At 37.5% G+C, this 27,683-nt stretch overlaps 1 protein-coding gene across 5 annotated transcripts in view; it reads right to left on the minus strand.

The window, feature by feature from the left end:
• LOC148600311 (uncharacterized) overlaps positions 1 to 27,683 on the minus strand; it is a 322,920-nt gene that overhangs the window by 183,122 nt on the left and 112,115 nt on the right. For all 5 annotated transcript variants that reach the window (XM_088557824.1, XM_088557823.1, XM_088557826.1 and 2 more), the window contains 11 exons: positions 27,215 to 27,383; positions 26,431 to 26,648; positions 25,039 to 25,481; positions 23,972 to 24,707; positions 23,212 to 23,353; positions 22,447 to 22,664; positions 21,726 to 22,085; positions 17,751 to 21,155; positions 16,367 to 16,620; positions 13,007 to 14,582; positions 601 to 11,073 (listed from right to left, as the gene is read on the minus strand). In XM_088557824.1, the coding sequence (XP_088413950.1) occupies positions 601 to 11,073; positions 13,007 to 14,582; positions 16,367 to 16,620; positions 17,751 to 21,155; positions 21,726 to 22,085; positions 22,447 to 22,664; positions 23,212 to 23,353; positions 23,972 to 24,707; positions 25,039 to 25,481; positions 26,431 to 26,648; positions 27,215 to 27,383 (17,994 nt within the window). The remainder of the gene's footprint in view (positions 1 to 600; positions 11,074 to 13,006; positions 14,583 to 16,366; positions 16,621 to 17,750; positions 21,156 to 21,725; positions 22,086 to 22,446; positions 22,665 to 23,211; positions 23,354 to 23,971; positions 24,708 to 25,038; positions 25,482 to 26,430; positions 26,649 to 27,214; positions 27,384 to 27,683) is intronic.

The raw sequence follows: 27,683 nt of genomic DNA on the forward strand, positions 1-27,683 counted from the left end.
GAGAGTAAAAGTAAATTTAACAATTAAGTAAATAAATAAGTAAATTCCTTTTTCTGAAAATATGTCATATGTGTAAACAGGCCTCATTTATTGAGAGTAATATTCAGTTAAGTATAACAGCTTTTGAAAGTTTAAGTGTCAGTCCCTGTAAGAATCAGGCAGTCGGAGAAACATGGTATGAAAAACCCATCATTTTGATTGTGTTATTTCACTACTTGCAGCTTCAGAATCAAGGAAAACAGACAAGATTTTCCATATCATGCTGAACCACTGAATTACAATTTCAGTGAAATGAACTGAAAATGAACATTTCACGGGCAGATAACTCTGTCAAAAAGCCAGTGATGTAGATATTATATTGTGTTATTTTCAAATAGAAAACGTATCCTTGAGTGATATTTCATTGTCAGATCGGTGAGTTTTTGATATGCATGTTTCTGATTTTTCCAATTTTGCCTGATTCTTCCAAACACTTACACTTAATCTACCTTATATAGATTACTTAAATCAAGGAAAAGTGTATTGCAGAGTTTACTAAAATAAAATGACAACCCCTCCAACAATTTTAACCCTAACATTTCCTACTAAAAATTTACTTACGTATAACCTGAACAAAACAGGTAGAGGTTGCTTTACCAGCCTCATTTTCAATTACTGCTTTGTATTCCCCTTCATCTTCAGGGGAGATCTCAGAGATGACAAGAGTAGTTTGGGTCTTTTCAACAGTGACTTTGTATTCTGGTTGACCAGTCAATGGTTGCTCATCAACAAACCATGTCACAGTTGATTCAGGTTGACTAATAAATCCTACAGTAATTACCAACTCCTTTCCTTCAGGAATTTCAATGCCTGAGATTTCCTTGATAATTTTGGGAGATTGTGTATTAGTAGTTGAGATTTCAATAGTTGCTTGTTCTCTTTGAGATTCCTCGACTTCTATAAATACAGATGATTCAATGGTATCTGGTTCATCTTCTATTTCATGAACAGAGACCACTTCAGTGATTGATTCCTCAGTTTCCTTTTCTGTAATCATCTCAGTAATGCTTTCTTCAGGTTTATCAATTACTTCAATTTCAATTGCCTCCTCAGAGGTAACAGGAGTTTCTTCTGATGAAACTTCTGTTGCTTTTTGTCTGTCAACTTCAGGTTTGACAGATATTTCAACTTCAATCACTTCAGTTGGTTGTTCGAGAACTTCTGCTGAAACTTCAGCTGTTTCCTCAGCAGTGACTGAAGTTTCCTCAGTGGGAACCTCAGCTGGTTTTTGCTCCTCAATTTCAGGTTTGACAGATATTTCAACTTCAGTCTTTTCATGTGGTTGTTCCGATTCCTCTGTTGTGATTTCAACTGTTTCCTCAACAGTGATTGGAATTTCTTCAGTGGGAACTTCAGCTGGTTTTTGCTCCTCAACTTCAGGTTTGACAGATATTTCAACTTCAGTCTTTTCATGTGGTTGTTCAGATTCCTCAGTTGTGATTTCAACTGTTTCCTCAACAGTGACTGAAGTCTCCTCAGCAGGAACTTCAGCTGGTTTTTGCTCCTCAACTTCAGGTTTGACAGACATTTCAACTTCAGTCTTTACAGATGGTTGTTTAGATACTTCTGTTGTTATTTCAACTGTTTCCTCAACATTGACTGGAGTCTCCTCAGTGGGAACTTCAGCTGGTTTTTGCTCCTCAACTTCGGGTTTGACTGATATTTCAACTTCAGTCTTTTCAGTTGGTTGTTCAGATTCTTCAGCTGTGATTTCAACTGTTTCCTCAACAGTGACTGGAGTCTCCTCAGTGGAAACCTCAGCTGGTTTTTGCTCCTCAACTTCGGGTTTGATAGATATTTCAACTTCAGTCTTTTCATGTGGTTGTTCAGATTCCTCTGTTGTGATTTCAATTGTTTCCTCAACAGTGACTGGAGTCTCCTCAGCAGGAACCTCAGTTGGCTTTAGCTCCTCAACTACGGGTTTGACAGATATTTCAACTTCAGTCTTTTCAGTTGGTTGTTCAGATTCCTCAGTAGTGATTTCAACTGTTTCCTCAACAGTGATTGGAGTCTCCTCAGTGGGAACTTCAGCTGGTTTTTGCTCCTCAACCTTAGGTTTGACAGATATTTCAACTTCAGTCTTTTCATGTGGTTGTTCAGATTCCTCTGTTGTGATTTCAACTGTTTCCTCAACAGTGACTGGAGTCTCCTCAGTGGGAACCTCAGTTGGCTTTTGCTCCTCAACTTCGGGTTTGACAGATATTTCAACTTCAGTCTTTTCAGTTGGTTGTTCAGATTCCTCAGTTGTGATTTCAACTGTTTCCTCAACAGTGATTGGAGTCTCCTCAGTGGGAACTTCAGCTGGTTTTTGCTTCTCAACCTTAGGTTTGACAGATATTTCAACTTCAGTCTTTTCATGTGGTTGTTCAGATTCCTCTGTTGTGATTTCAACTGTTTCCTCAACAGTGATTGGAGTCTCCTCAGTGGGAACTTCAGCTGGTTTTTGCTCCTCAACTTCAGGTTTGACAGATATTTCAACTTCAGTCTTTTCATGTGGTTGTTCAGATTCCTCAGTTGTGATTTCAACTGTTTCCTCAACAGTGACTGGAGTCTCCTCAGTGGGAACCTCAGCTGGTTTTTGCTCCTCAACATCAGCTCTGACAGATATTTCAACTTCAGTCTTTTCAGTTGGTTGTTCAGATACTTCAGTTGTGACTTCAACTGTTTCCTCAACAGTGATTGGAGTCTCCTCAGCAGGGACTTCAGCTGGCTTTTGCTCCTCAACTTCAGGTTTGACAGATATTTCAACTTCAGTCTTTTCATGTGGTTGTTCAGATTCCTCAGTTGTGATTTCAACTGTTTCCTCAACAGTGACTGGAGTCTCCTCAGCAGGAACCTCAGTTGGTTTTTGCTCCTCAACTTCGGGTTTGACAGATATTTCAACTTCAGTCTTTTCAGTTGGTTGTTCAGATTTCTCAGTTGTGATTTCAACTGTTTCCTCAACAGTGATTGGAGTCTCCTCAGTGGGAACTTCAGCTGATTTTTGCTCCTCAACTTTGGGTTTGATAGATATTTCAACTTCAGTCTTTTCATGTGGTTGTTCAGATTCCTCTGTTGTGATTTCAACTGTTTCCTCAACAGTGACTGGAGTCTCCTCAGTGGGAACCTCAGCTGGTTTTTGCTCCTCAACATCAGCTCTGACAGATATCTCAACTTCAGTCTTTTTAGCTGAATGTTCAGATACTTCAGTAGTGATTTCAACTGTTTCCTCAACAGTGATTGGAGTCTCCTCAGTGGAAACTTCAGCTGGTTTTTGCTCCTCAACTTCGGGTTTGATAGATATTTCAACTTCAGTCTTTTCATGTGGTTGTTCAGATTTCTCAGTTGTGATTTCAACTGTTTCCTCAACAGTGATTGGCGTCTCCTCAGTGGGAACTTCAGCTGGTTTTTGCTCCTCAACTTTGGGTTTGATAGATATTTCAACTTCAGTCTTTTCATGTGGTTGTTCAGATGCTTCTGTTGTGATTTCAACTGTTTCTTCAACAGTGACTGGAGTCTTTTCAGTGGGAACTTCAGCTGGTTTTTGCTCCTCAACATCAGCTCTGACAGATATTTCAACTTCAGTCTTTTCAGTTGGTTGTTCAGATACTTCAGTTGTGATTTCAACTGTTTCCCCAACAGTGACTGGAGTCTCCTCAGTGGGAACTTCAGCTGGTCTTTGCTCCTCAACCTCAGGTTTGACAGATATTTCAACTTCAGTCTTTTCAGTTGGTTGTTCAGATACTTCAGTTGTGATTTCATATGTTTCCTCAACAGTGATTGGAGTCTCCTCAGTGGGAACTTCAGCTGGCTTTTGCTCCTCAACTTTGGGTTTGATAGATATTTCAACTTCAGTCTTTTCATGTGGTTGTTCAGATTCCTCAGTTGTGATTTCAACTGTCTCCTCAACAGTGACTGGAGTCTCCTCAGCAGGAACCTCAGCTGGTTTTTGCTCCTCAACATCAGCTCTGACAGATATTTCAACTTCAGTCTTTTCAGTTGGTTGTTCAGATACTTCAGTTGTGATTTCAACTGTTTCCTCAACAGTGATTGGAGTCTCCTCAGTGGGAACTTCAGCTGGTTTTTGCTCCTCAACTTTGGGTTTGATAGATATTTCAACTTCAGTCTTTTCATGTGGTTGTTCCGAAACCTCAGTTGTGATTTCAACTGTCTCCTCAACAGTGACTGGAGTCTCCTCAGTGGGAACTTCAGCTGGTTTTTGCTCCTCAATATTAGCTCTGACAGCTATTTCCACTTCAGTCTTTTCAGTTGGTTGTTCAGATACTTCAGTTGTGATTTCAACTGTTTCCTCAACAGTGATTGGAGTCTCCTCAGTGGGAACTTCAGCTGGTTTTTGCTCCTCAACTTTAGGTTTGACAGATATTTCAACTTCAGTCTTTTCATGTGGTTGTTCAGATTCCTCAGTTGTGATTTCAACTGTTTCCTCAACAGTGATTGGAGTCTCCTCAGTGGGAACTTCAGCTGGTTTTTGCTCCTCAATATCAGCTCTGACTGATATTTCAACTTCAGTCTTTTCAGTTGGTTGTTCAGATACTTCAGCTGTGATTTCAACTGTTTCCTCAACAGTGATTGGAGTCTCCTCAGTGGGAACTTCAGCTGGTTTTTGCTCCTCAACTTCAGGTTTGACAGATATTTCAACTTCAGTCTTTTCATGTGGTTGTTCTGATTCCGAAGTTGTGATTTCAACTGTTTCCTCAACAGTGACTGGAGTCTCCTCAGCAGGAACCTCAGTTGGTTTTTGCTCCTCAACTTCAGGTTTGACAGATATTTCAACTTCAGTCTTTACAGATGGTTGTTCGGATACTTCTGTTGTGATTTCAACTGTTTCCTCAACAGTGATTGGAGTCTCCTCAGTGGGAACTTCAGCTGGTTTTTGCTCCTCCACTTCAGGTTTGACAGATATTTCAACTTCAGTCTTTATAGATGGTTTTTCAGATACTTCTGTTCTGATTTCAACTGTTTCTTCAACAGTGACTGGAGTCTTTTCAGTGGGAACTTCAGCTGGTTTTTGCTCCTCAACATCAGGTTTGACTGATATTTTAACTTCAGTCTTTTCAGTTGGTTGTTCTGATAATTCAGTTGTGATTTCAAGAGTTTGCTCAACAGTGATTGGAGTCTCCTCAGTGGGAACTTCAGCTGGTTTTTGCTCCTCAACTTTGGGTTTGATAGATATTTCAACTTCAGTCTTTTCATGTGGTTGTTCCGAAACCTCAGTTGTGATTTCAACTGTCTCCTCAACAGTGACTGGAGTCTCCTCAGTGGGAACTTCAGCTGGTTTTTGCTCCTCAATATTAGCTCTGACAGCTATTTCCACTTCAGTCTTTTCAGTTGGTTGTTCAGATACTTCAGTTGTGATTTCAACTGTTTCCTCAACAGTGATTGGAGTCTCCTCAGTGGGAACTTCAGCTGGTTTTTGCTCCTCAACTTTAGGTTTGACAGATATTTCAACTTCAGTCTTTTCATGTGGTTGTTCAGATTCCTCAGTTGTGATTTCAACTGTTTCCTCAACAGTGATTGGAGTCTCCTCAGTGGGAACTTCAGCTGGTTTTTGCTCCTCAATATCAGCTCTGACTGATATTTCAACTTCAGTCTTTTCAGTTGGTTGTTCAGATACTTCAGCTGTGATTTCAACTGTTTCCTCAACAGTGATTGGAGTCTCCTCAGTGGGAACTTCAGCTGGTTTTTGCTCCTCAACTTCAGGTTTGACAGATATTTCAACTTCAGTCTTTTCATGTGGTTGTTCTGATTCCGAAGTTGTGATTTCAACTGTTTCCTCAACAGTGACTGGAGTCTCCTCAGCAGGAACCTCAGTTGGTTTTTGCTCCTCAACTTCAGGTTTGACAGATATTTCAACTTCAGTCTTTACAGATGGTTGTTCGGATACTTCTGTTGTGATTTCAACTGTTTCCTCAACAGTGATTGGAGTCTCCTCAGTGGGAACTTCAGCTGGTTTTTGCTCCTCCACTTCAGGTTTGACAGATATTTCAACTTCAGTCTTTACAGATGGTTTTTCAGATACTTCTGTTCTGATTTCAACTGTTTCTTCAACAGTGACTGGAGTCTTTTCAGTGGGAACTTCAGCTGGTTTTTGCTCCTCAACATCAGGTTTGACTGATATTTTAACTTCAGTCTTTTCAGTTGGTTGTTCTGATAATTCAGTTGTGATTTCAAGAGTTTGCTCAACAGTGATTGGAGTCTCCTCAGTGGGAACTTCAGCTGGTTTTTGCTCCTCAACTTCAGGTTTGACAGATATTTCAACTTCAGTCTTTTCACTTGGTTGTTCTGATTTGGCAATAGAAAATTCAACTGTCTCTTCAAATGTTTCAGTTGTATCTAAACCTGGCACTTCAGCTGGTATATTGTCAGTTACTGATGAAACAACTGTTGTTTCCACGACAGTTTCCTGTTTTAGTTGAATAAATTCTTCTGGTTTTGTTTCTGGGACCTCCTCTTCTGAAACTCTTTCGTCTTCTACTTTTACAACAGATAACTTCCTATCTTCGCTGGATGGTGTTTCTGCTGGTTGTTGTACTGTTTCTTCTGCAATCTGTGTAGCAATGGAGTCATCAGTCATGACAGATTCCATTATTTCTTTAGTATATTCTTCAGCATATTTTTCAATCACTGAAGTTGATATATCTTCAGTTGTTTCTTCCGGAGTCTCCTCTGATTGTTCTTCAGTTTTCACAGGTGTTTCTTCTTCAGAGATAACTAATTCAGTGACTTTTTTCACTTCCTCCTCTTGTGGTGCTTCTTCTACTATCTCTTGAATATATTTTTCTGTTTCTTCAATTTGAAGCTCATTTTCAACAATTTGTACTATTTTCTTTTCTTCAGTCAATACAGATTCCAAGATCTCTTTTGTGATTTCCTCAGCATATTTATCAACAACAGTGACAGATATTTCCTCAGTTGATTGATCTTCAATTACAAGTTCTACCTCAGTGGTTGAAGGTTTTTGGTCTTCAACTGTTTCTCCAAATGGTTGATCTTTTATGACTTCTGGAAGATCAGTAATTATTTCAGTAACCTTTTCAGTCTCTTTTATTTCGACCTCAGAAGGCATTTCCTCCTCTGTTGCTACTTCGGCTGTAGATGTCACAGTTTCAATTTCCTCAGAAACTGTTTCAGTTGTTTCAACTTGAATTTCACCAACTCCGTCAGAAGGTGTGACAACTTCCTCTGGCATCAATTCAGATGGAAGTTCTTCTGTCTTCGTTAGTTTGGTTTCAAATGAAACAACATCTTCCTCTGAAGGTACAACTTCTATAGTTTCAGTGATATCTTCTGTGATTTCTGATACCTTTCCTTCTGTAATAGGTGCTGAAGTTGGCTGATCCTTTTCAACAGTGATTGTCTCTCTTAATTCTTCAACCACTTCCTGTTTAGGTTGAACAACTTCACGTTCCGGAATATCTTCTTGTTCAGTTTCTGCTGTTTCAATTTCAGTCACTGTTGTAGGTTTAATATCAACAGAGACTGACTCCTGAACTTGTTCTGGTACTTCATCTGATGAGGCTTCATCTTCTTTGGTTTCTGGAACTTGTTTAACTGATTCTGTTTCAGGTACTTGTTCCTCAACAACTTGGGTTGGTTTAATATCCTTAGAAATCTGTACAACCATACCAACTGTGGTGGTTTCTGTAGGTTTCTCTTCCACAGTTATCATCTCTTTGTATGTTTCTGCAAGGGTGTCATCCAGGACTGTCTCAATCTGACTAAAATCTTCAGGAATAATTTCCTTTTGAGCCTCAATAGTTGGTCTTGTTTCTTCAACTGTTTCCTCAGCTGGAGCAGCAGATTCTGTCACAGTTTCAGTCTCCACTGGAAACTCGTATAGCTGCAGAGTTTCTTGCTCTGAAATAACAACCTCTTCAGATGGCATCGGAACCTCATGCTTTTCATCGACTTCCGGAGTCTCAGTGACCTCCGTAATCTGTACCTCAGTTTTTGGTTGACCTACAGTTATTTTGAACTCAATTTCCTCTTGTGTGGTAGTTGCAGGCTTGATCTCAATTGTTTCAGTAAATTTCTCAGTTATCTCTTCAGAAATTTGTGTATCCTGCTGAGTTGTAATTTCAACATTTTCCTTGAACTTTTCATCAGAAACAACTTCTACAATGTCTTTGAATGTAGCTGTAGTGACTTCAGTTGGCACTTTTATATCTATTTCAACCTCCTCAGTTGGTTTCTTGTCAATTTCGACTGACTTTTTAAATATTTCTTTTTCATCAGAGGGCTGTGGAACAACCTCAATTTCCTCCTTAAAGGTTGGTACTTCTTCAGTTTGTTCAAACTTTTCAACCTCAATCTGATGTCTGAACAAGACTTCTGTTTCTTCGTGATGACCTGAAAATTCTTCACTTAGTTGAGCAGTTTCCTCAACAGGCATTTCTTTGCTAACCTGAATAGTGTCCCTGAAGGTAACTTCCTCCTCCTGTGTAGGAGCAACAATCTCACTCTCCGCCTCCTCTGACTGTTTGGGAGTCAGTTCAATACTTTCAGTGTATTTAGTATCTTCAGAAGTTTCAATTGTCTTATCTATTGATGTTGTGATTTCAATACTATCTGTGTAGTGCTCATCTTTAGGTCTAGTGAATTGTATCTCCACAGCAGATGGCTGGTCAATGCCTATTGTCTCAACGAATGTCTCATCAGAAACTGTTTCCGGGACTTTAGAGACTTCAATAGTCTCTCTATAAGTTTCAGTAGGTTTACCACTTGGAGTATCAAAGTCATACTCCACGTCATCCGGTTGCTCTTGTGTGGCAGGTTTTTTAAATGTCTTAGTTTCATCAATTTCTGGTAAATGTTCCTCGACCTTTTGCCCTTCAGTTTGATCTTCTAACACCTGGAATTCGGTAACAACCTCTGTAGGTTGTTCATGTTGAACCTCTACAGTTTCTGTTATTTTAGCTTCCTCGATGATTTCCTCTTCAGTTTTCTCAGGTGCTTCAAATTCAATTTCTACTATCTCTGGTTTCTTAAGTTTAGGTGCTATTTCAACAGTTTCCTTGAACTTAGTCTCTTCACTTAATTGTTCCGGTAACTCTTCTGCAATTTTGGTGACTAGAATTGTCTCACTAACAGTTTCGTCTGTAATAAGCTGAGGAGCTTGGATTTCAACTTCAACTTGTTCTGGTTGCTTTGGTGTAATTTCAAAAGTAGTTTCGTGGACCTCTGGTTTCTCCTCTGTCACTTCAACAGTTTCTGTGGTTGTTTCTTCTGGTTTTGGAGCTTCGAATTCGATTTCAACAAACTCTGGTTTTTGTTCTTCAGTACTTTCTGTTGGTTTAGGAGCTTCAATTTCAATTTCAACAACATCTGGCTTTTGTTCCTTAGTTATTTCCACAGTTTCTTTAAAAGTCTCAATTGGTTTAGGAGCTTCAAATTCGATTTCAACAATTTCTGGTTTTTGCTCTTTTGTTATTTCAATTGTTTCTTTAAATTTTGTTTCCTCTGTTACTTCTTCAGGAACCTCCTCAAATTCCTTGGTAATCTTGATGGTTTCTCTGAATGTTTCCTCTGTAATTTGTTGAGGAGCTGCTACCTCAGTTTCAACAATTTCACGTTGCACTTGAGAGAATTCAGCTCTAGTTTCATGAACATCAGTTTGTTCTTCTATCACTTCTATGCTTTCTTTAAATGTCACTGAAGGTTTTTTAGCTGTCTCAAATTCAATTTCAACAACTTCTGGCTTTTGTTTTTTAGCTATTTCAACTGTTTCCTTGAAAGTCTCTGTTTGTTTGGGAGCTTCAAATTCAATATCAACAATTTCTGTTTTTTGCTCTCTTGTTTCTTTAAACTTTGTTTTCTCTGTGACTTCTTCTGGAACTTCCTCATATTCCTTCATGATCTCAATGGTTTCTCTGAATGTTTCCTCTGTAACTTTTTGAGGAGCTTCCATTTCGATTTCGAGAGTCTCTGGTTGTTGTTGAACTATTTCAGCTGTTGTTTCATGGACCTCTGGTTTTCCCTCTTGAGTAATCTCAATGGTTTCTTTGAAAGTTTCTGTCCGTTTTGGAGCTTCAAAGTCAATTTCAACCAATTCTGGTTTTTCCTCTTGAGTAATCTCAATGGTTTCTTTGAAAATTTCTGTTGGTTTTGGAGCTTCTAGGTCAATTTCAACCTCTTCTGGTTTTTCCTCTGGTGCAATTTCAATCGATTCTTTGAATTTTGTTTCTTCATTGATAACTTCAGGTACTTCCTCAGTGACTTTAGTAACTTCAATAGTTTCTCTAAATACCTCCTCAGTTACCTGCTGAGGGCCTTCTGTTTGAACCCCAATAACAACAGGCTGTTTAGGTGATACCTCAATAGTCTCAGAGTATTTGGTGTCCTCTTTTATTTCTTCAGGAATTTCTTCTTCCAGTACTTCAACAATTTCAGTTGTTTCCTCTGCTGTTTCAGTCACCTTTGAAGTAACTTCTACAATTTTCTTATCAACTGGAACCTGAAACTCTATTTCAACGGTTTCTGATTTCTTTGGACTGATTTCAACTGATTCCTGATAAGTTGTCTCTTCTTTGATATCTTCTGGTATTTCTTCAGTAACTTCAACCGTTTCATGAGATTTGGTTATCTCCACAGTTTCTTTGAAAGTTTCTCCTGTCTTTGGAACTTCAAATGAAATCTCAACTACTTCCCGTTTTCCAGGAGTGACTTCGATAGACTTTGTGAATTTCATCTCTTCAGAGATCTCTGGTATTTCTTCGGTTTCTTTGGAAACAGTTATTGTTTCTCTAAACGTTTCTTCAGTAATTTCAACAGGAGCAGGGGATTCTACCTCTGCATCAATTGGTTTCTTAGGTGCAACTTCAAGTGAAGTTTTATGAGGTTTCTCTTCCTCTGATGAAACCTCTTCTACCTCCTTAAGGACATCAAGTGTTGCCCATTTGTCCTCATCTGCTAATTCCTGTACATCAATGGGTTTAGGTTTTGATTCAGTTGGTGATACTAATTTAGCAGTTTCTATGATTTCTTCAACGTCTTCAAATTTTTCAGGAACACCTTCAGAAGAAGCTTCACTACATGCTGAAAAAGTGAAGGATCAAAAGGTCACTCACCTTGAACTTTGAACTTACTTGTGACCTTGATATGTCCTTGTCAACTGTCCTTGTTGTAATTCCTTAAGATGAGACATATACAATTATTCAATGATCTGCACAATTTTTGGATTCTCAAGATCAATCAGGTGCTAACTGCTGGAACCCCCGTATACGATCCCTCTACACTGGTGAAAAATGTTTTTTTCGCATTAAATCTTGATTTTTCACAAAACCTGTCTCAAAATGCTTTTTTTCTTGCCTGGCCTATAATTTTATTCACCCCTTTCCAAAACCAGAAATCCTGGATCCACCCCTATCTACATAATTTTTGCAGTCAAAATTTCCATGTATTTCTTCTTTATAATCAGAAGGTATTTTTAAATAAACTGTATAAAATTTCAGATATTCATTGATTGTTACATGAAACCTTCCATCATCAGAGTAATACTTGACAATTTGATGAACACTTTATATTTTAAGTAAATCCAAATTTAATAATAGGAGAAGTTTGAATAAAAATGACAAGAATACAGTACAAAATTCTTCATATTAATTTATAAATAAAGATCTAATTTTAACAAAAGTTTTCAAAAACAAAACATGACGTTGCATATCCCCACTTGTACAGGAAGTTGATATCGAATATCAGCCAAAATGACTTACAATGTATGCTCCATCTGTCTAAACCCATACACACAACAGATCGGCAATACACCAAATAATTATGGTGAAATCTGGACAATGGATAGGCAGAGCGACTCCAATATAACAGTCACTCTTCATTTTAAGTTCAAACCTAAATTGTACAGAACATTGAATAGACTTTCAATCCGTTCTATCAATGCCAACTGAGAGAGTTCTCTAGGAACAATCAAGGAGGCAAGGAAAAGTCAGGATGCTACAAAGGTCAAAAGGTCAAGGACATGTATGGAGATCATATCAAGGTCAATGGTAAGGATGAATGCAGAAAAGTGATTCGATTTGTGTTGATGTTTTGTGTGAAAGTGTGCTTTTCATAGGAGTCTCACTCATTCAAACAAGACAAAGTGTGTTACATGCAAAACGTTACCTATGAAAGTTTTTGATGTTTCAAAATTTTAGCCATTGCCAAATATTTCATAAGCCTATCAGTATTTGTATTTAAAGTGGTGCCAGTCAAACTCATATGGCTTTAAGGAAGTAGACCTAGGGTACTCTTGAAATCAGTGATATGTTTGTATCATATTCAATATCACCAACACCAATCAAGCTTACTTGAAACAGAATGAAATCAATTCAAGTTACTTTGATGCTTACATGAGATTGAAGTCAAATGCTGAATACAAACGTTCCAATGATTTTTTAAGAGTTGTGTCCCTTACCCGAGGTCTTCCTCCTTAAAATTATGCATGGAATATAGTTATTTTTATCATAAGATGAATTTTTTATTCATTCTTATATAGGATAATGAAGCATTATATACAGAGAAAAATATATTTTAACAAAAATCAGTTGAAAACCATGATAAATTAAAAATAGCAAATCCAAATTTGCTTTAGTGTAGCAAACTTTTGACTTTTTCTCAACTTGTTTTACTGTTGTATCCAAATTGCTCATGCTTATATATACTGATCACGCTAATAAGATACTAATCTTTTGTAAAACAGGATTGTTTCTTTAAGGTATTGGATTTGGACTGTTTGTGTCATGGATGTCAGATGCAAACTCTGGCCCTGTATTGAAAATTGCAGAACATTTTAAAGTTTAAATAGGCCAATCAAATTGTCTTGTGCTTCTCAAACCTTCCCTTTTCTCCAATGAGTGTGTCCTATTTACAAAAAATTAGCTTTAAAAGCCTTATTTTCTCTATTTAACCATGGTAATTGAAACACATGCTAATTTTCAAATCAGGACCATAGTACAAATTCTATTGAACTTACGTAGTACTGTGATATATCCTGTTGAGCGAACCTTTCCGACATCATTGGCCACCTCAATCCAATATTCTCCTTCATCCTCAGGGAATATCTCTCTGAAAGTGAGGACACTTTGTCGCTCCGTGGTGACAATGTCGATACCATCCGTGGGAGTAATCTCATCACCATCCAGGTACCAAGTCACCGTTAGTGGAGCACGACCAGTGTACTCCACAACTAATTTAACAAGCTTGTTCTCGGTTTCTGACAAATCCTCAAGGGGGATGGTGAATATTGGAGCTTCTAGCTCTAGAGTGGTTACAACTGTTTCTTCTGGTTGCTCCTCAATAGTTATCTCCTCTTTGGTGACTTCCTGTGGTTTAACTTCAATAGTTATCTCTTCTTTGGTGACTTCCTGTGGTGTTACTTCAATAGTTATCTCCTCTTTTGTCACTTCCTGTGCAACTGTTTCCTTGGTAACTGGTTGTGGTGTTATTTCTACACATATCTCCTGGGTTGTTACCTCAGTTGGCTTAGTTTCTTCTGATTTTTCAGGCTGGAGTTCTGTGATTTGAACTTCAGTGGCAGACACTTCAGAAACAGTGACTAATGATTCCTCCTTTGGAATATCAGTAGTTGGCTGTGTTTCCTCAGTTGAAACTTCTGTTGGTTTTGATTCGACCTGAACTATTGTTTCTACTTCAGAAATTTGAGATTGTTGTGTTTCAATTTCAACTGTAACTTTGGATTCAGCTGGTTTTTCATTTTCTGGCGTGGTGTCTTCAGTTGGAACATCAGAAGGCTGTGTTTCCTCTGGCTTAGAAATCTCAACTTCAATGATCTGGGGTTGCTCTGGTGTTTCTTCAGCAATAGTCACTGTAGATTCAACTGGTATCTCAACTTCTGGTTTAGTCTCCTCAATTGGAACTTCAGAGGGCTGTGTTTCTTCTGGCTTAGAAATCTCAACTTCAGTGATCTGGGGTTGCTCAGGTGTTTCTTCAGCAATAGTCACTGTAGATTCAGCTGGTATCTCAACTTCTGGTTTAGTCTCCTCAATTGGAACTTCAGAGGGCTGTGTTTCTTCTGGCTTAGAAATCTCAACTTCAGTAATCTGGGGTTGCTCTGGTATTTCTTCAGCAATAGCCATGGTAGACTCAGTAGGTTTCTGAACCTCAGGTTTAGTCTCCTCAATTTGAACTTCAGAAGGCTGTGTTTCCTCTGGCTTAGAAATCTCAACTTCAGTGATCTGTGGTTGTTCTTGTGTTTCTTCAACAGCAACTGTAGATTCGACTGGTTTCTCAACTTCTGATTTCATATCTTGTACTGGTACTTCTGAAGGTTTTGTCTCTTCTTTCACTGTGACTTCAACTACTGAGACTTCTGGATGTTGTTGTGTCTCAATTTCTACAGTGACCTTAGACTCAGTTGGCTTCTGAACTTCTGGTTTTGATTGCTCAGTAGGAACTTCAGAAGGAATAGTTTCCTCAGGCTTGGTTTCATGGAACTCAGTAGCTTCTGATGTTACTTCCTGATGTACTTCAGTAATGAATTCATGGATGTCAGTGGAAATTGTTTCGTCTCCTTTCTGCTCTGGAGAAACCTGAAAAAGGAGAAATACTTCTTTAATTAAGTACCATTTAAATCCTTTGTTTATGGAAAAATAAAGATATACAAAATAGATTGATTGATTGATTGATTGTGATTTTATGGCAGATATTTCATGTTTTTCAAGACGAGAGAATTAGTTTTATACAACAGATCTTGCTTTGTATTTATTTAATAATATAACCTGAGTTTTATTGTGCACATAAGTACCAATACCCATAGGAAAGCTTGTTCCCAATCAGGAAAAAGAGTAATCAAGGAAACCAAGGTTATAGCGGTAATCAAAGAGTAATCAAAGGAACCAAGGTTATAGCGGTAATCAAAAGAATATAATCCAGGGATAAAGACCAGACATGGAAAACAGAAATACACAACAAAGAACATAAAGTAACTCAAATCATACATACAAAGTAACAAAAGTAAATAAGCAACTCGGACTCCACTAAAAAATGGGAGCGTGGACCAGGTGCACCGGTAGGGTAAGCGTCCTCTGCTTTTCTAGAAAAAATACTCTTATTTGGAGCCATCCAGCTGTCACACTAACTGAGTCCAAGATCACTCAAACTTGAGGCAAGCATGAAATCACAAAGTGGTCTTTTAAAATTGAATTTCATTTTAACTGGTATCATAAAAATATTCTGAAGCAGTCAATTGCTCATGTAACATTTTTATTGCCATATCAATGAAATATAAACAAAAGCCATTTGTCTTATAATTGTCGGGACTGAGAAAGAGTAATCAAGGGAACCAAGGTTATAGCAGTAATCAAATCAATGTAATTCAGGGACAAAGACCAGATATGGAAAAAAGACATACACAACAAAGAACATAAAGTAACTAAAATCATACATACAAAATAACAAAAGCAAATGAGCAACTCAGATTCCACTAAAAACTGGGAGCATGGACCAGGTGTACCGGTAGGGTAAGCGTCCTCTGCTTTTCTAGAAACACCCACTAAGTTGCTCATAAAAACTCAAGTCCGGGGTAGGCGAAAGAGGAAAAGAAAAACTATGACATGTTGAACAAATCAGGTTTCTTGGGGCAGATGATGACCATAAAACTTTTGTAGTGATGACTTCAATCTTGTAGCAACATAACCCGGTTTCAGAAGCCTATTTGTTAGAATTCCAGCATGATACAAAAAAATCTGCGTAATTTCGACAAGCTCTGGCATAACATATGAGTTGTGATATGAACACTCCATATGCAGTTGCTGAAGGGATGTAGCCACAGAAAAAAGTAAACTCACTAAAATCACATTCTTTAAAAATAATAAAGAGTAAAAAGAAATATGTCAAGTCTTCTCTCTACCTATTATTGGTTCACATGAGCCTGAGAATCCTACAGTTTTAAATGACCTTAGTGGTTCTTTTGTTATCTCCTTGGTATCAATGGAGAACTGTACAAAATTGAACTATCGTAAGCAATCTCATAAAGTAAATACCCCGTCTCAAATGAAGTTAAATACATAACTCCTTAAGTCAATAACCTCCTTTTGGAGTCCCCCAGCAGTAGCTATATTTATAAATGATGCCCAACCTTCCTACTGAATTTCATCAGAATCTCTTGACTGGTTAAGAATTTTTTTTTTTTACAAAAAAATATGGATTGTCAGATGAAAGGTCAGACAACAGACAGACAAATGGTATGACTCCTGTATTCCCCCAAACTTTACTTGCAGGAGGTATAACAGATTCCTTTAATACACCACAAGCACCTTGCATGGATATCAAATTTTTTTTAACTCACTCATGGAAATCATATTACTAAACATACCTCTTCAGGTGAGAGTTCTGATGAAGGAATAGACTGTATTTCCTCTGGACTCTCCTGGAGTTCCATTTCAGCTGCTCTCTTCACCTCATCAATGTCAACTTCCATTCCAGTAGACATCTTCTTAATCTCTTCCATAAACTCTTTGGCAATGTTGGCACCCTCATCCGAGTCACTTGGTGGGCGGGGAGAGGGAGTGTCCATGGAAGACATGAAGGAGTCAGATGCTTCCTCTGTGTCAGGCACATACTCATAGGCTGCAAAAAGATTGAGTTACTGATTACAGTCATTGTTACATGTCATTCAGAACAATACTGTTTGATTTATTGAACAGACTCTTTTGGTAACTAGTTCAAAATGCTTTGCCAGATTTTTAAGTACTTCTATGTACATGAATCAGGCAAAATGTGTACAAGTAGTGGCACATGAAGAAAAAACACAGATATTTTATCCAAGTATTTATACCTCATGACTTTAAAAAATAACCACTAAAGTGTTTGAGAATTTAAGCCATTTTAAGATATTGAAAGGTCAATTTTAGTTTAAATGCACTATTGAAAATTTTTTTCCACAATTTTTCCCTATATATCTACATCACAGATGCTTCAGATAATTAAAATATATAAACTGTACAGAAATATACAGCATAAGGTACATTTTTTGTTTTTAGTACAAATAAGATAATACTGCATGGCAGGTTATTTTGGTGTACGCCAAACTTCCGTGATTTTGAGGCATTGAGTACTTCAGCTCAAAATAAACAATTCATAAAATCTATTATGGTGTTTTTAGACATATCACTGAAATACCCCAAAACTAGCACCCTGCGAAAATTACCTGATGAACAATTGAAAACAATACAATAAAATTAGCTCAATGTAGACTTTTGTTTTAATTGCAATAATAAAACAGTCTTGATCTGCAAGGGCAAATAATAAACTACACTAATACAGTATGGGCATGCATATAAATACAGTGAATCCTATCAGAAACTGAATAATCCAAAAACCTGTCTAAACCAGACATCTTTCAAAATCCCTGTACATCAATTCAAATGTAATTTAAGGAGGTAGACCTAGGATAAGGGACATAACTCTTTAAATCAGTGATATGTTTGTATCATATTCAACTTCACCAAACCCTATCAAGCTTTCATTTGAGACAGAATGAAATCAACCCAAGTTACTTAGATGCTTACATGAGATTGATGTAAAATACTGAATACAAACGTTGCAACAATTTGTAAGAGTTGTGGCCCTTACACTAGGTCTACCTCCTTAAAACTTGGTAAACCAAACACCTGTCAAATTTTAATGTCCAAAAGAAGTTCAGTTTAGGCAGATTTCACTGTAAAATAAAAATGATAAAGGAAATGAGGAAGACTTACATTCTACTTCTAAGAAGCCTTTTGTGACAGCTTTGCCATATGGGTTGACAGCCTCACAGCGATATTCACCAGCATCCTGTGGGAAAACTTCCACAATCAACAGGGAACAAGCTCCTGACTCTGGGTTAAAGGTCAGATGGAAATCTTGTGTCTCATAGAGTGGTTTGTCATCATGGAACCAAGAAACCTCACAAGTTGGAATTCCCTGGAGCTCACATCTAAATTTGGCCTCTTCACCATCCATTACTTTGAGGTTGGTTAGACCCCATGTAAATTCTGGTGGACTGTGTCCTTCTGGGATTTCTACATCAAAAATGTCTTGAGTGGTTACAGCCTTATCTTCAACTTCCTTCGTCTCTGTGGTCTCTTCCTGAGTAATGACTATTTTAGCAACATCTTCTTTGGTTGGCATTTTCAATGTCAATTTCATCTCTTCCTTTGGTTTGTCCTCTATTTGCAGAGTTACCTCCTCTTTCTCTGTTTCAGAGACTTCTGATATTTCAAAAGTCACTTCCTCTGAAACATCCTCTGAGGTTGTTTCAATAGTAGTCATTTCTGTGACCTCAGGGGCCTCTTGGTCAGTAAGTTGAAATGTCATCTCAATTTCTTCTCTTGGTTTTTCCTCAGTTTCAATTGTTGTGATTTGTACTGTAGAATCATCACTTTCTGGGATTTGGAAGGTAAATGCTTGCCCAACATCTCCTACAACTTCAGTTGATGTGGTTTCCTTGACAACAGTAGTCTGTTTTTCAGGACCACCAATCTCTAATGTCATCTCATATCCTTCTTGGGGTCGACCTTCAATGTTCAAGGTCATTTCTTCAGTATATGTGTCCTCAGAAACTGGTAGTTCAAATGTTTCTGATGTTTCAGTGGTGGTTCCTTCAGTGAAGGTTGTTATAACTTGCTCTGCTGTTTCCCTTTCAGGAGAATATTCCATAGTAAATGCAGCAGATTCAGTATCCTCAGCTTGGAAAGTGAAGGTCACTTCCTTTTCAGCTGTATCCATGGCAACTGGTGCTGAGGTTGCTAATGTGTCCTCTATGACTAATTTTGTTGTCTCTGTTGGGGTTTCCTCAAAGGTCACTTCCTGTTGTTTGGTTTCCTCAACATCAGTAGTCTCTATGGTAAACTGGGTCTCTGTTGATTCTGTTACTTCAGAAGTAGAGGTAGTTTCAACAGTGGTGGTTTCAGTATCACCTATTGCAAATGAAAAGCTGACTTCCTCATGAGGTTTTTCATCAATTTGAATAGTTAATTCCTGGGGTACTTCCTGTTCACTTTCTGGTAAAGTGATAGTCTCAGAACTAGTCTCAGTAATGGTTTCAGTCTCAGAAATCTCCTTGACAACTGGAACTCCCTGTTCGTGCTGTTCCATTTTTATGTCAATCTGGACATCCTCACCTGAAACCTCCTCAATTTCAAATGTAACCTCTTCCTTCTGAACATCCTCAGTTTCTGGGACTTCAAAAGTGAACTCCTCTTTGACTGTTTCTGAGACTTCCTGAGTAATAGTTGAGACATCAGGTGTTCCTTCCTCTGGTTTTTGTACCTCAATAACTATCTCTTCTGTGGTTTCCTCAACAGGTTTGGTTGGGATCTGAATTTCAACTTGTTCTGTAACCTTTCTGTCCTCTGTTGGTTTGACAGGAAGCTTGAATTCAACTTCTTTCAAAGCTTCTCCAACAATGTCCATAGTCAGTTCTTCAATGTGTTTCTCACGTTTGTCAACTTTGACCTCGGTGAGAGCTGTTTCAGTCACTTCCTGTTCAGGAACAGGGATTTCAATTTCTACTTTTTCTTCCTTTGGTAAGCTATCAGCGATTTCCATGATAACCTCAACTCTCTCATCTTCAGGAATATCTTCCTTTGGTTTAACCTCCACTGTGACTTCATCCTTGAAACTTTCATCGACTGTTTTTCTTTCAATTGATGTTTTGGAAATAACAGTTTCAACAGTTTCTTGGACTTCTTCAGTAACGGGGATTGTGGTCTCAGTCTTTTCTTCAGGGAATGGCTTCTCTTCCTCTGTTGGTTTGATAGGAAGCTTGAATTCAACTTCTTTCAAAGCTTCTCCAACAATGTCCATAGTCAGTTCTTCAATGTGTTTCTCACGTTTGTCAACTTTGACCTCGGTGACAGCTGTTTCAGTCACTTCCTGTTCAGGAACAGGGATTTCAATTTCTAATTTTTCTTCCTTTGGTAAGCTATCAGCGATTTCCATGATAACCTCAACTCTCTCATCTTCAGGAATATCTTCCTTTGGTTCAACCTCCACTGTGACTTCATCCTTGAAACTTTCATCAACTGTTTTTCTTTCAATTGTTGTTTTGGAAATAACAGTCTCAACAGTTTCTTGGACTTCAGTAATGGGGATTGTAATCTCAATCATTTCTTCAGGGACTGTTTTTTGTTCTTCAGGAACTTCTTCCATTGGAACTTCCTCTGGTTTTTGTTCTTCTGGAACTTCTTCCATTGGAACTTCCTCTGGTTTTTGTTCTTCAGGAACTTCTTTAGGAACTACCTCTGGTTTTTGTTCTTCTATTACATCCTCATGTGGTTTCTCAATTGTTGTTCTTATTTCTTCAATTTGCTCATCTAAAGGACGTGGCATGTCCTTCATTTCAGTGACCTCTATCTCAGCATCACTGACCTCTTTGACAACCTTAGCAATGATTTCAGTTGGCTTCTGCTTCATGGTAGTCTGGTGCACTTCAACCTCAATTTTCTGAGCAGAAGGTCTTCTTTCTTTGCCAGTGACAATTTCAGTTTTATGTACTTCCTGTGAAGGTAATGTGACCTGAAGTTCCACTTCTTGTTGTTCATCGGGAACTATTTCAATAGATTCCATATGAACTTCCTGGGATACTTCAACTTGGTCAACAGGAAGTGTTCTGATTTCTTCAGTAGTTATTGTTCTTGTCTCCTTGGTGATTTCAGTGACACTTTGTGGGCCCTGATCAGGCATTTGAACTACAAGTTCTACAGGTTTTGTTTCCTGTTCTTTGTCTGGTATAACTCTTGTTGTGAACACTGAATCACCTTCCTTAATTTTTGGAATGTCGTCATCATCTTGGAATGTTTCCGTGGTAACCTGAGTGTACGTTGTTGTTTCTTTGATAACAGAAGACGTGGTAACCGCCGTCTGCTGTGGGAAACCAATCTGGATTTCAACAGCTGTTGGTTTTTGCTGAGTTGGCTGAGCCACTTTGTCCAGCGTTATGGTTTCTATATAAGAAGTATCCTCAGGTATAATAATTGGTTGAGTTTCCTCAGTCGGTTGAATGTCAATCCTGGTGCGATGGCGTTCATGTACTGAAATTGGTGGTTCTGTCTCTTTTGGCATTTGTTGGACTTCAATAGTTGTCCTATGGTATTCTTCAGATGGAATTTCCTCATCTGGAGCTGAAAAGGTCAAAGGGCAGGATTTAGGACAAACAAAGGATAAATATGGTCCAAGGTCAAATAAAAATATATGGAAGAAAAATAAGAAGGCATAGGATTGAACAGAGGAATCTACATCTAAAAGATTCTATTATATACCCTACTCTAATTCAAGCTTATACTTCTAAATACATTGTATACTAATTATGTACGTTTGTTCATGCATGTGTTTTCCCTATATGTTAAAAACTGAGGGATGCTTAGGACTAATACAACTGGTGTGATTTAAAATCGAGAGAATTTCGTTTTCATTTCATGCTTTTTCTAAATTGGCCTTACAGTCTTTCATCACATGAGTATCAATACATAAAACCATATTTAGTAAGGCCTCACAAAGTAAATTACTTCTTTCTCAGGCCCTCTCTTCTCACTTTTATGGGCCTCATAAACCAAAAAGCAACTCTCTCAACAAAATTTCTATCAACAGTGTAAAAATCACCACACCATCTTTTTGAGGCAATGAAATAGTAAGAGAAAGTGGCCTGAGAACTTAGAAATTAACTCTGAATGGCCTTGTTTAATGACACTCACCAACAACCATTAACCTACAGGAAGTGATGGACTCGCCATAAGGGTTTTTGGCCGTACAGGTATATTCTCCTTCGTCCTCAGGGAAAACTTCGACGATAACGAGAATACTCTCCCTCTTACTGTAGTCAATGATAATCTGGAAGTCGTGGCTGGGTTTAATTTCCTGGCCGTTGTGATACCAGATTATTCTTGGCTGCGGTTTTCCAAGGAATGCCACCTTGAGTTCAACACGAGTGCCATCACGGACAGTTATTGGTTTGAGAAGTTCAGTAAATTCTGGTGGAATGCCTTCCTCCGGTTGTTTTGGAGTTGTCTGCTCTTGCTGTTGGGTTGGGACCTCAAATTCTACCCTCTTTATTGCTGTGATTGGAATTAAATGCAAATTTTAAATATCTTAAAACATTAAATAAATTCTATGCAAAGCATAACTTTAAAATACTGATGTTTTAAAAGCATTGTAATCAGAATTCATATACTGATAATCAACTTCAATCAGAATACACATACTGTGCCAATTAAATTTCAAATCTCCAACTGGCAGCTATGATTTATTTACAAAAAGAAAACCAATAATGTAAAGCATATTGTTTTCCAAATAGTTCTGAAACCCACCTTTATTTGTATTGAAAGTGTTATCAGTTTGCTATAAATTAAAAATACCCCAGTTCTTCCACTATTGAAGTGAATTTGGTCAAATCAACCCAGACAGTAATGTACTTACATTTGATAATAAGTGTAGATTTACAGGTGACAACACCTCTCTCATTCTCAGCTACACAAATATAATCCCCAACATCCTCTGGGTTTACATTGTCAATTGTCAAGGTCGTCTTGTTTCTCTCCTCAATGACCTTGACCTTGTCTGAAGGTTGAAGTTTGACCTCATTTTTATACCAGGTCACAGCAGGTTGGGGTTCACCTCTAACCTCTACTTCAAACCTAGGAAGACAAAACAAAAATTCTCAGACAGTTTCGTAAGAATTGAAAATTTTCTACAAACACATACAATTTTGGATCATCCTACAGGCATTGAAGTCATAATTAAATCTAAATATACTGCTATATATGAAAACACTTAAAAAAAAAAACAAACTGTTGCCACTAAAACAAAAATTCATAGCCAGAGAAGATTTTACGAGGTGTACAAACAAAGTGGATTTGAAAAATCATCCCTGCATAACACCCCTACCCCCCACTTTCTTTGGTCACTTTTGTGAGTGCCTCATTAACCATTTTTATCAACTTATTCATGAAATTAAAATAACACCTCCTTCATCATTTTTGAAGCAATAAAACAGAAAAAAATGACTCTATCCCTAATTTGCCTTCAAGAAAATATGTCGAAGAACCAAAGAATCACCATGGAATGGCCTACAAACCAAAGAATCAACATTGAATGCCCTATAGAAGTTAGGAATCATCTTTGAATGTCCTACAACCAAAGAATCCACTTTGAATGGCCTCAGTATATTGTTAATCAATTTACCTAGCAGTTTCTCCCTGTGGTACTTTAGTTTCTGGTACCAAAGGTTTGATGAATTCTGGAGACATTTCCATGGTGGTGGTGTGTTTCTCTGGTCCCTCACCAACTTCTATCTCCTCAATGTCTTCCTCCTCTTCAGAAGATGCTGAAAAGAAGAAAAACACATTTATAGGTGATTTAAAAACTTATATTATCAGTGTGAACCAACCAGCAGGGCAAACAAGTCTGTCTGCTCACAAGGGGTCTAATTAAGTATCTGTCCTTATAAAAATCAGAGAGGAGGTGATTCATGCATGTCAAAAACCCACTGAATTCACTTTTATTTCTTATTCAGAATCAGTTACAGACCACATAACCAGTCATATTTTTCATTTGGGTGCTGCGATTTTGAAATAATATTTATATAGATTGTACATGAAATTGTTACTTTACCAGAGTTATTGTTCTTGATTTTGTTTCATTTGGTTAATTTTAGTGAAAGATAAATGTATGATTTTCTCAAAAGTACAGATCTGAATATGTAAGGGACATTTGTTATGTAAAAATATAGCATATGTAGATTGAAAAAGACATTGTTTGTTTGGTGGCTTTTTCTTCACCATGAATCACTTTATCATTGGCAGTGTCTGAATTTTATATGGACTAGTACTTACAATAAGCAGGTTCAACTATCAGAATGATCATTTCATCAAACAAATTTAAGTAGTCAAAGTATATCACAAAAGACTATTTGTCTGCAATTAATAACTCTAATTATACTTACGTTGTACAACCAGATTGGCGGTGGTCACACTTTCACCAAATGGATTCTTGGCAGCACAGGCATAAACACCCGCATCATCAGGGAAGACTTCTGGAATTGTTAATTTACATACTCCTGTTTCTTCATCATATTCAACCTTAAAGTCAGTACTTGGTACAATTTCATGATCATCTTTGTACCATTTAATAACAGGTGTTGGAACTCCAGTAACCTGGCAGGTCATTGTGACCTCATTGCCATCTTGGATAATTTGAGGTTTCAGTAAGTCAGAGAATTCAGGAGGCACTTCCTCAATAGCTTGTGCCTCTTCAATAGTGTCATATTCTGGAACTAAATCTGGTTTAGGTTTAGGTTGTTCTTCACCAGGCAGGGCACCAGTTTTGTCAAACTTTTCAGCAAGCTCCTTATCAGGAATTTCAATTTTCTTAGTAACAATTTCAGGAACGATTTGTTCCTCTTCAGGAATTTCCCTTTTCATCGGAGGTAACTCCTTCTTAGGAGCTTTATCGGGTGATATTGTCTCTTCTTGAACGACCTCTCCAGCTTCCTCCATCTCTGTTGGTGGTTTAGCTGCCTCCTGTACAATTGGGATGTCACCGATTGGTGATTCCTCTCTGGGTTTCTCCTCCTCATAGATAGAGACAGGTTTGGGTCGGTCTAGGACAGTTGGAGTGACCTCCATTTCCTCAACTTCATAAGATTTGGTGTCAACTGGAAGTTGTGGTCTTTCAACAACCTGAGATTGAAATGATAAAAAAAAAATTGTATTAATAGAAATTATAGATACTGACAGAAGTCATCAACATATACTCCTTAGTTGCTACTATAATTGTAGAGTTATTTATATGTTTGTGTATCTGCATCTTTCTTTATTTCTTTTTTTTTTTCACAATTTCCACATAAATCATTAAATACCTGGTTGCTTATAAGATATATTTTGAAAGTCTGTTTAGTATATGTAATCTATGGTTTAGTTTTATGAAAAATCTTAATGAGGACCATAAAATTGGCAAAAAAATACGAAAGCATAGGAAGTGGCAGAGACTAAAACCCAGCTTAATATTTACCTTAGGAACAACTTCATCTTCTTGAATATCAGTTTCCATAGGAATTTCCTCCTCCATATATGGCTGGACCTCAGCATCGATTACTGTCAAGTAGGATCTCGTACTGGCATCTCCAACAGGATTCTGGGCAATACAGACATATTCGCCCTCATCCTCAGGGAAAACCTCAACAATCAGCAGTTTAATCTCACCAGTGTCTGGGTTGTAGGAGATGACATACTCGTCGTCTTGGTCAATGTTTTTGCCATTGTGGAAAAAGGAAATCTGAGGTGGTGGTTTGCCAATGACTTTGCATGGTATTGTGAGTTCCTGTCCATCGACAGCTTCAATTGATGGTAATTGTTCGACAAATCTGGGTGGTTGAAGTGCTTCGGTTGGTGATGGTTGGATTTCAGCTGAGTCGCTCGGTCTCTTTGGTATGGACAGTTCTTCAGTAGCTGGTTCTAAATAAATAAATTTAAAACTTTTTCAAACATTGCAAAATTCAAAATCATTAACTAATCTAACAATGAATTTTTTATTCCATATAGAGTGAAACAAAAAATAACTAAATTGTTTAAGATAAAAGTGAAAACATTCCTGTCATAGAATGTGGCAGTAATGTAGATTATAAGGTAACTATATACATAAAAAAATTCTACTGGGTCTCTGAATCAAAAATAGAAAATTTGTCTTTATTTAAATGATCACACAGTACTTTATGTGTTTTGTTAAAAACTATGAACATGTTTGGTGAAGCAAATGTATTCAACTTTACAACCTTTAGAAAACTAAACAAACAAAATGAAGAAATTTTCTGAAAAAGGGGTGCAACGAACCACTTGCCCCCTCTCCTGTTATAAGCCTTTCAAGAAACTCTTATAGATTAAACTGTACATTTAGTGAAGAATTAAGTCAATCCCAGCTTTGACATGTCTCCACAGAGAAGGGGGAGAGGTAGCAAATAATTAAACCAACTGTTGCCTTCCATATTGTAGGTCTGTCAAGAAAATTGTCATTAAGCGTAAGTGTTTGTAAGAATCAGGCAAAATGGGAAAAATCAGAAACATGCATGTGAAAAACCCACTGATCTGACATATCACTCAAGGATGCTTTCTATATTTGAAAATACCATTATTTGATCTCTGCATCACTGGCTTTGCTCAGTAATTTTTCAATAGAGTGTTAGAAAAATAAGATTTTTGACAGAGTTATCTGCCCTTGAAATGTTCATTTACAGTGCATTTCAATGAAATTGTAACTCATTGGGTCAGCATGATATAGAAAATCTTGTCTGTTTTCCTTGATTCTGATGGTAAAAATAGTCAAATTAAATTATCAAAATGGTGGGTTTTTTCATACCATGTTTCACTCACTGCCTGATTCTTACAGGAACTAACACTTAATACCCACCTTGTACATAGAGTGTAGAACTACATGATGTCTCTCCAAGCTCTGAGACGGCTCTACAGGTGTACTCCCCTGTGTCCTCAGGTCCTACCTCTATAATGAGTAGTGTACTCTTACCATCCTCATACAGAACCTCATAATGAGGTGATGGAACGACTTCTACACCATTGATGTACCATGTGACTAGTGGTGGTGGATATGCTCCAATCTTGCACTCAAGTCTGTAAAACATTAATTTTTTTTTTAAATGCTTAGATCAAGGGAAGTGTTCTTAAAAGATCAAAACTGGAATTAACTATTTTTAGAATGGTAAACTTCAATTTTATTATTGCATTTTAAGATATTCCATTGCTTTTATAAATAATATAACGAGAATGGTGTATATGTCAAAGAGACAACATAAAAAAGTACAGGCCATCCATTGGTCTTCAATGAAAGGAAACCCTCATACCACAAGGCAGGCTGAAGCTGGCCCCAAAACATCATTATACACAGGTACAGTGAAATAGTTGCCCCTATATACTCAACACAAAAAATAAACTAAAGGTGAAAACAAAACTAGGCATAGAGAGGCCAGAATTTCTTGTCTCATTAAAAAACGCGATACCAGACTATTCCAAAAAAAGCCATACCAGACTATTTCAAAAAAGTGATACAAAACTATTCCAAAAACAAAAGCCATACCAGACTATTCCTGTTCACTCGCAAATACTCTCCGATTTCTTTGAACTGAACTCAAGTTTGATCATAACCATTTACAATATCCATGTTATGTTGATATATTTACCTTGCAATTCCTCTCTCCCTGACAAAAATTTCAGGTTCCATTGGAGTTGTGAACTCTGGTTTGACCATCTCCTGGATAATTCTCTCCTCATGAGTCACAGTGGTGGTTGTTTCAGTCAGAGTGAAGGTCTCTTCGGTCTTTGGTACAATTTCTATTATTCTCTCTTTGGCTGTGAAAACAAAATGAAAAATGTCATGTAAATCTAAGGTCAATCAGTTTCCAATGAGGGAGAGAAGGCATTTCTTATTACAGTGGATTCTGCTTAATTGCATAGCCTATTTGCCAGTAAAAATTATGCAAATAACAGGGCTATTCTTATAACCGAAATTACGATTTTAACGGAAGTGTGAGTTCAGGTAAGACGATGATACTGTGGATCAACCAGGGATATCACTGTTCAACATTTCTGATCTGGTATTTAATTGTTATAGACCTTCTCATTGTATTGTTCTTTTATCAATAAATAATA

Source organism: Perna viridis, chromosome 13 (genome assembly GCF_037379345.1).
Source record: "Perna viridis isolate PV_CMFRI_1.1 ecotype Kerala chromosome 13, ASM3737934v1, whole genome shotgun sequence".
Lineage (NCBI taxonomy): Eukaryota > Metazoa > Mollusca > Bivalvia > Mytilida > Mytilidae > Perna > Perna viridis.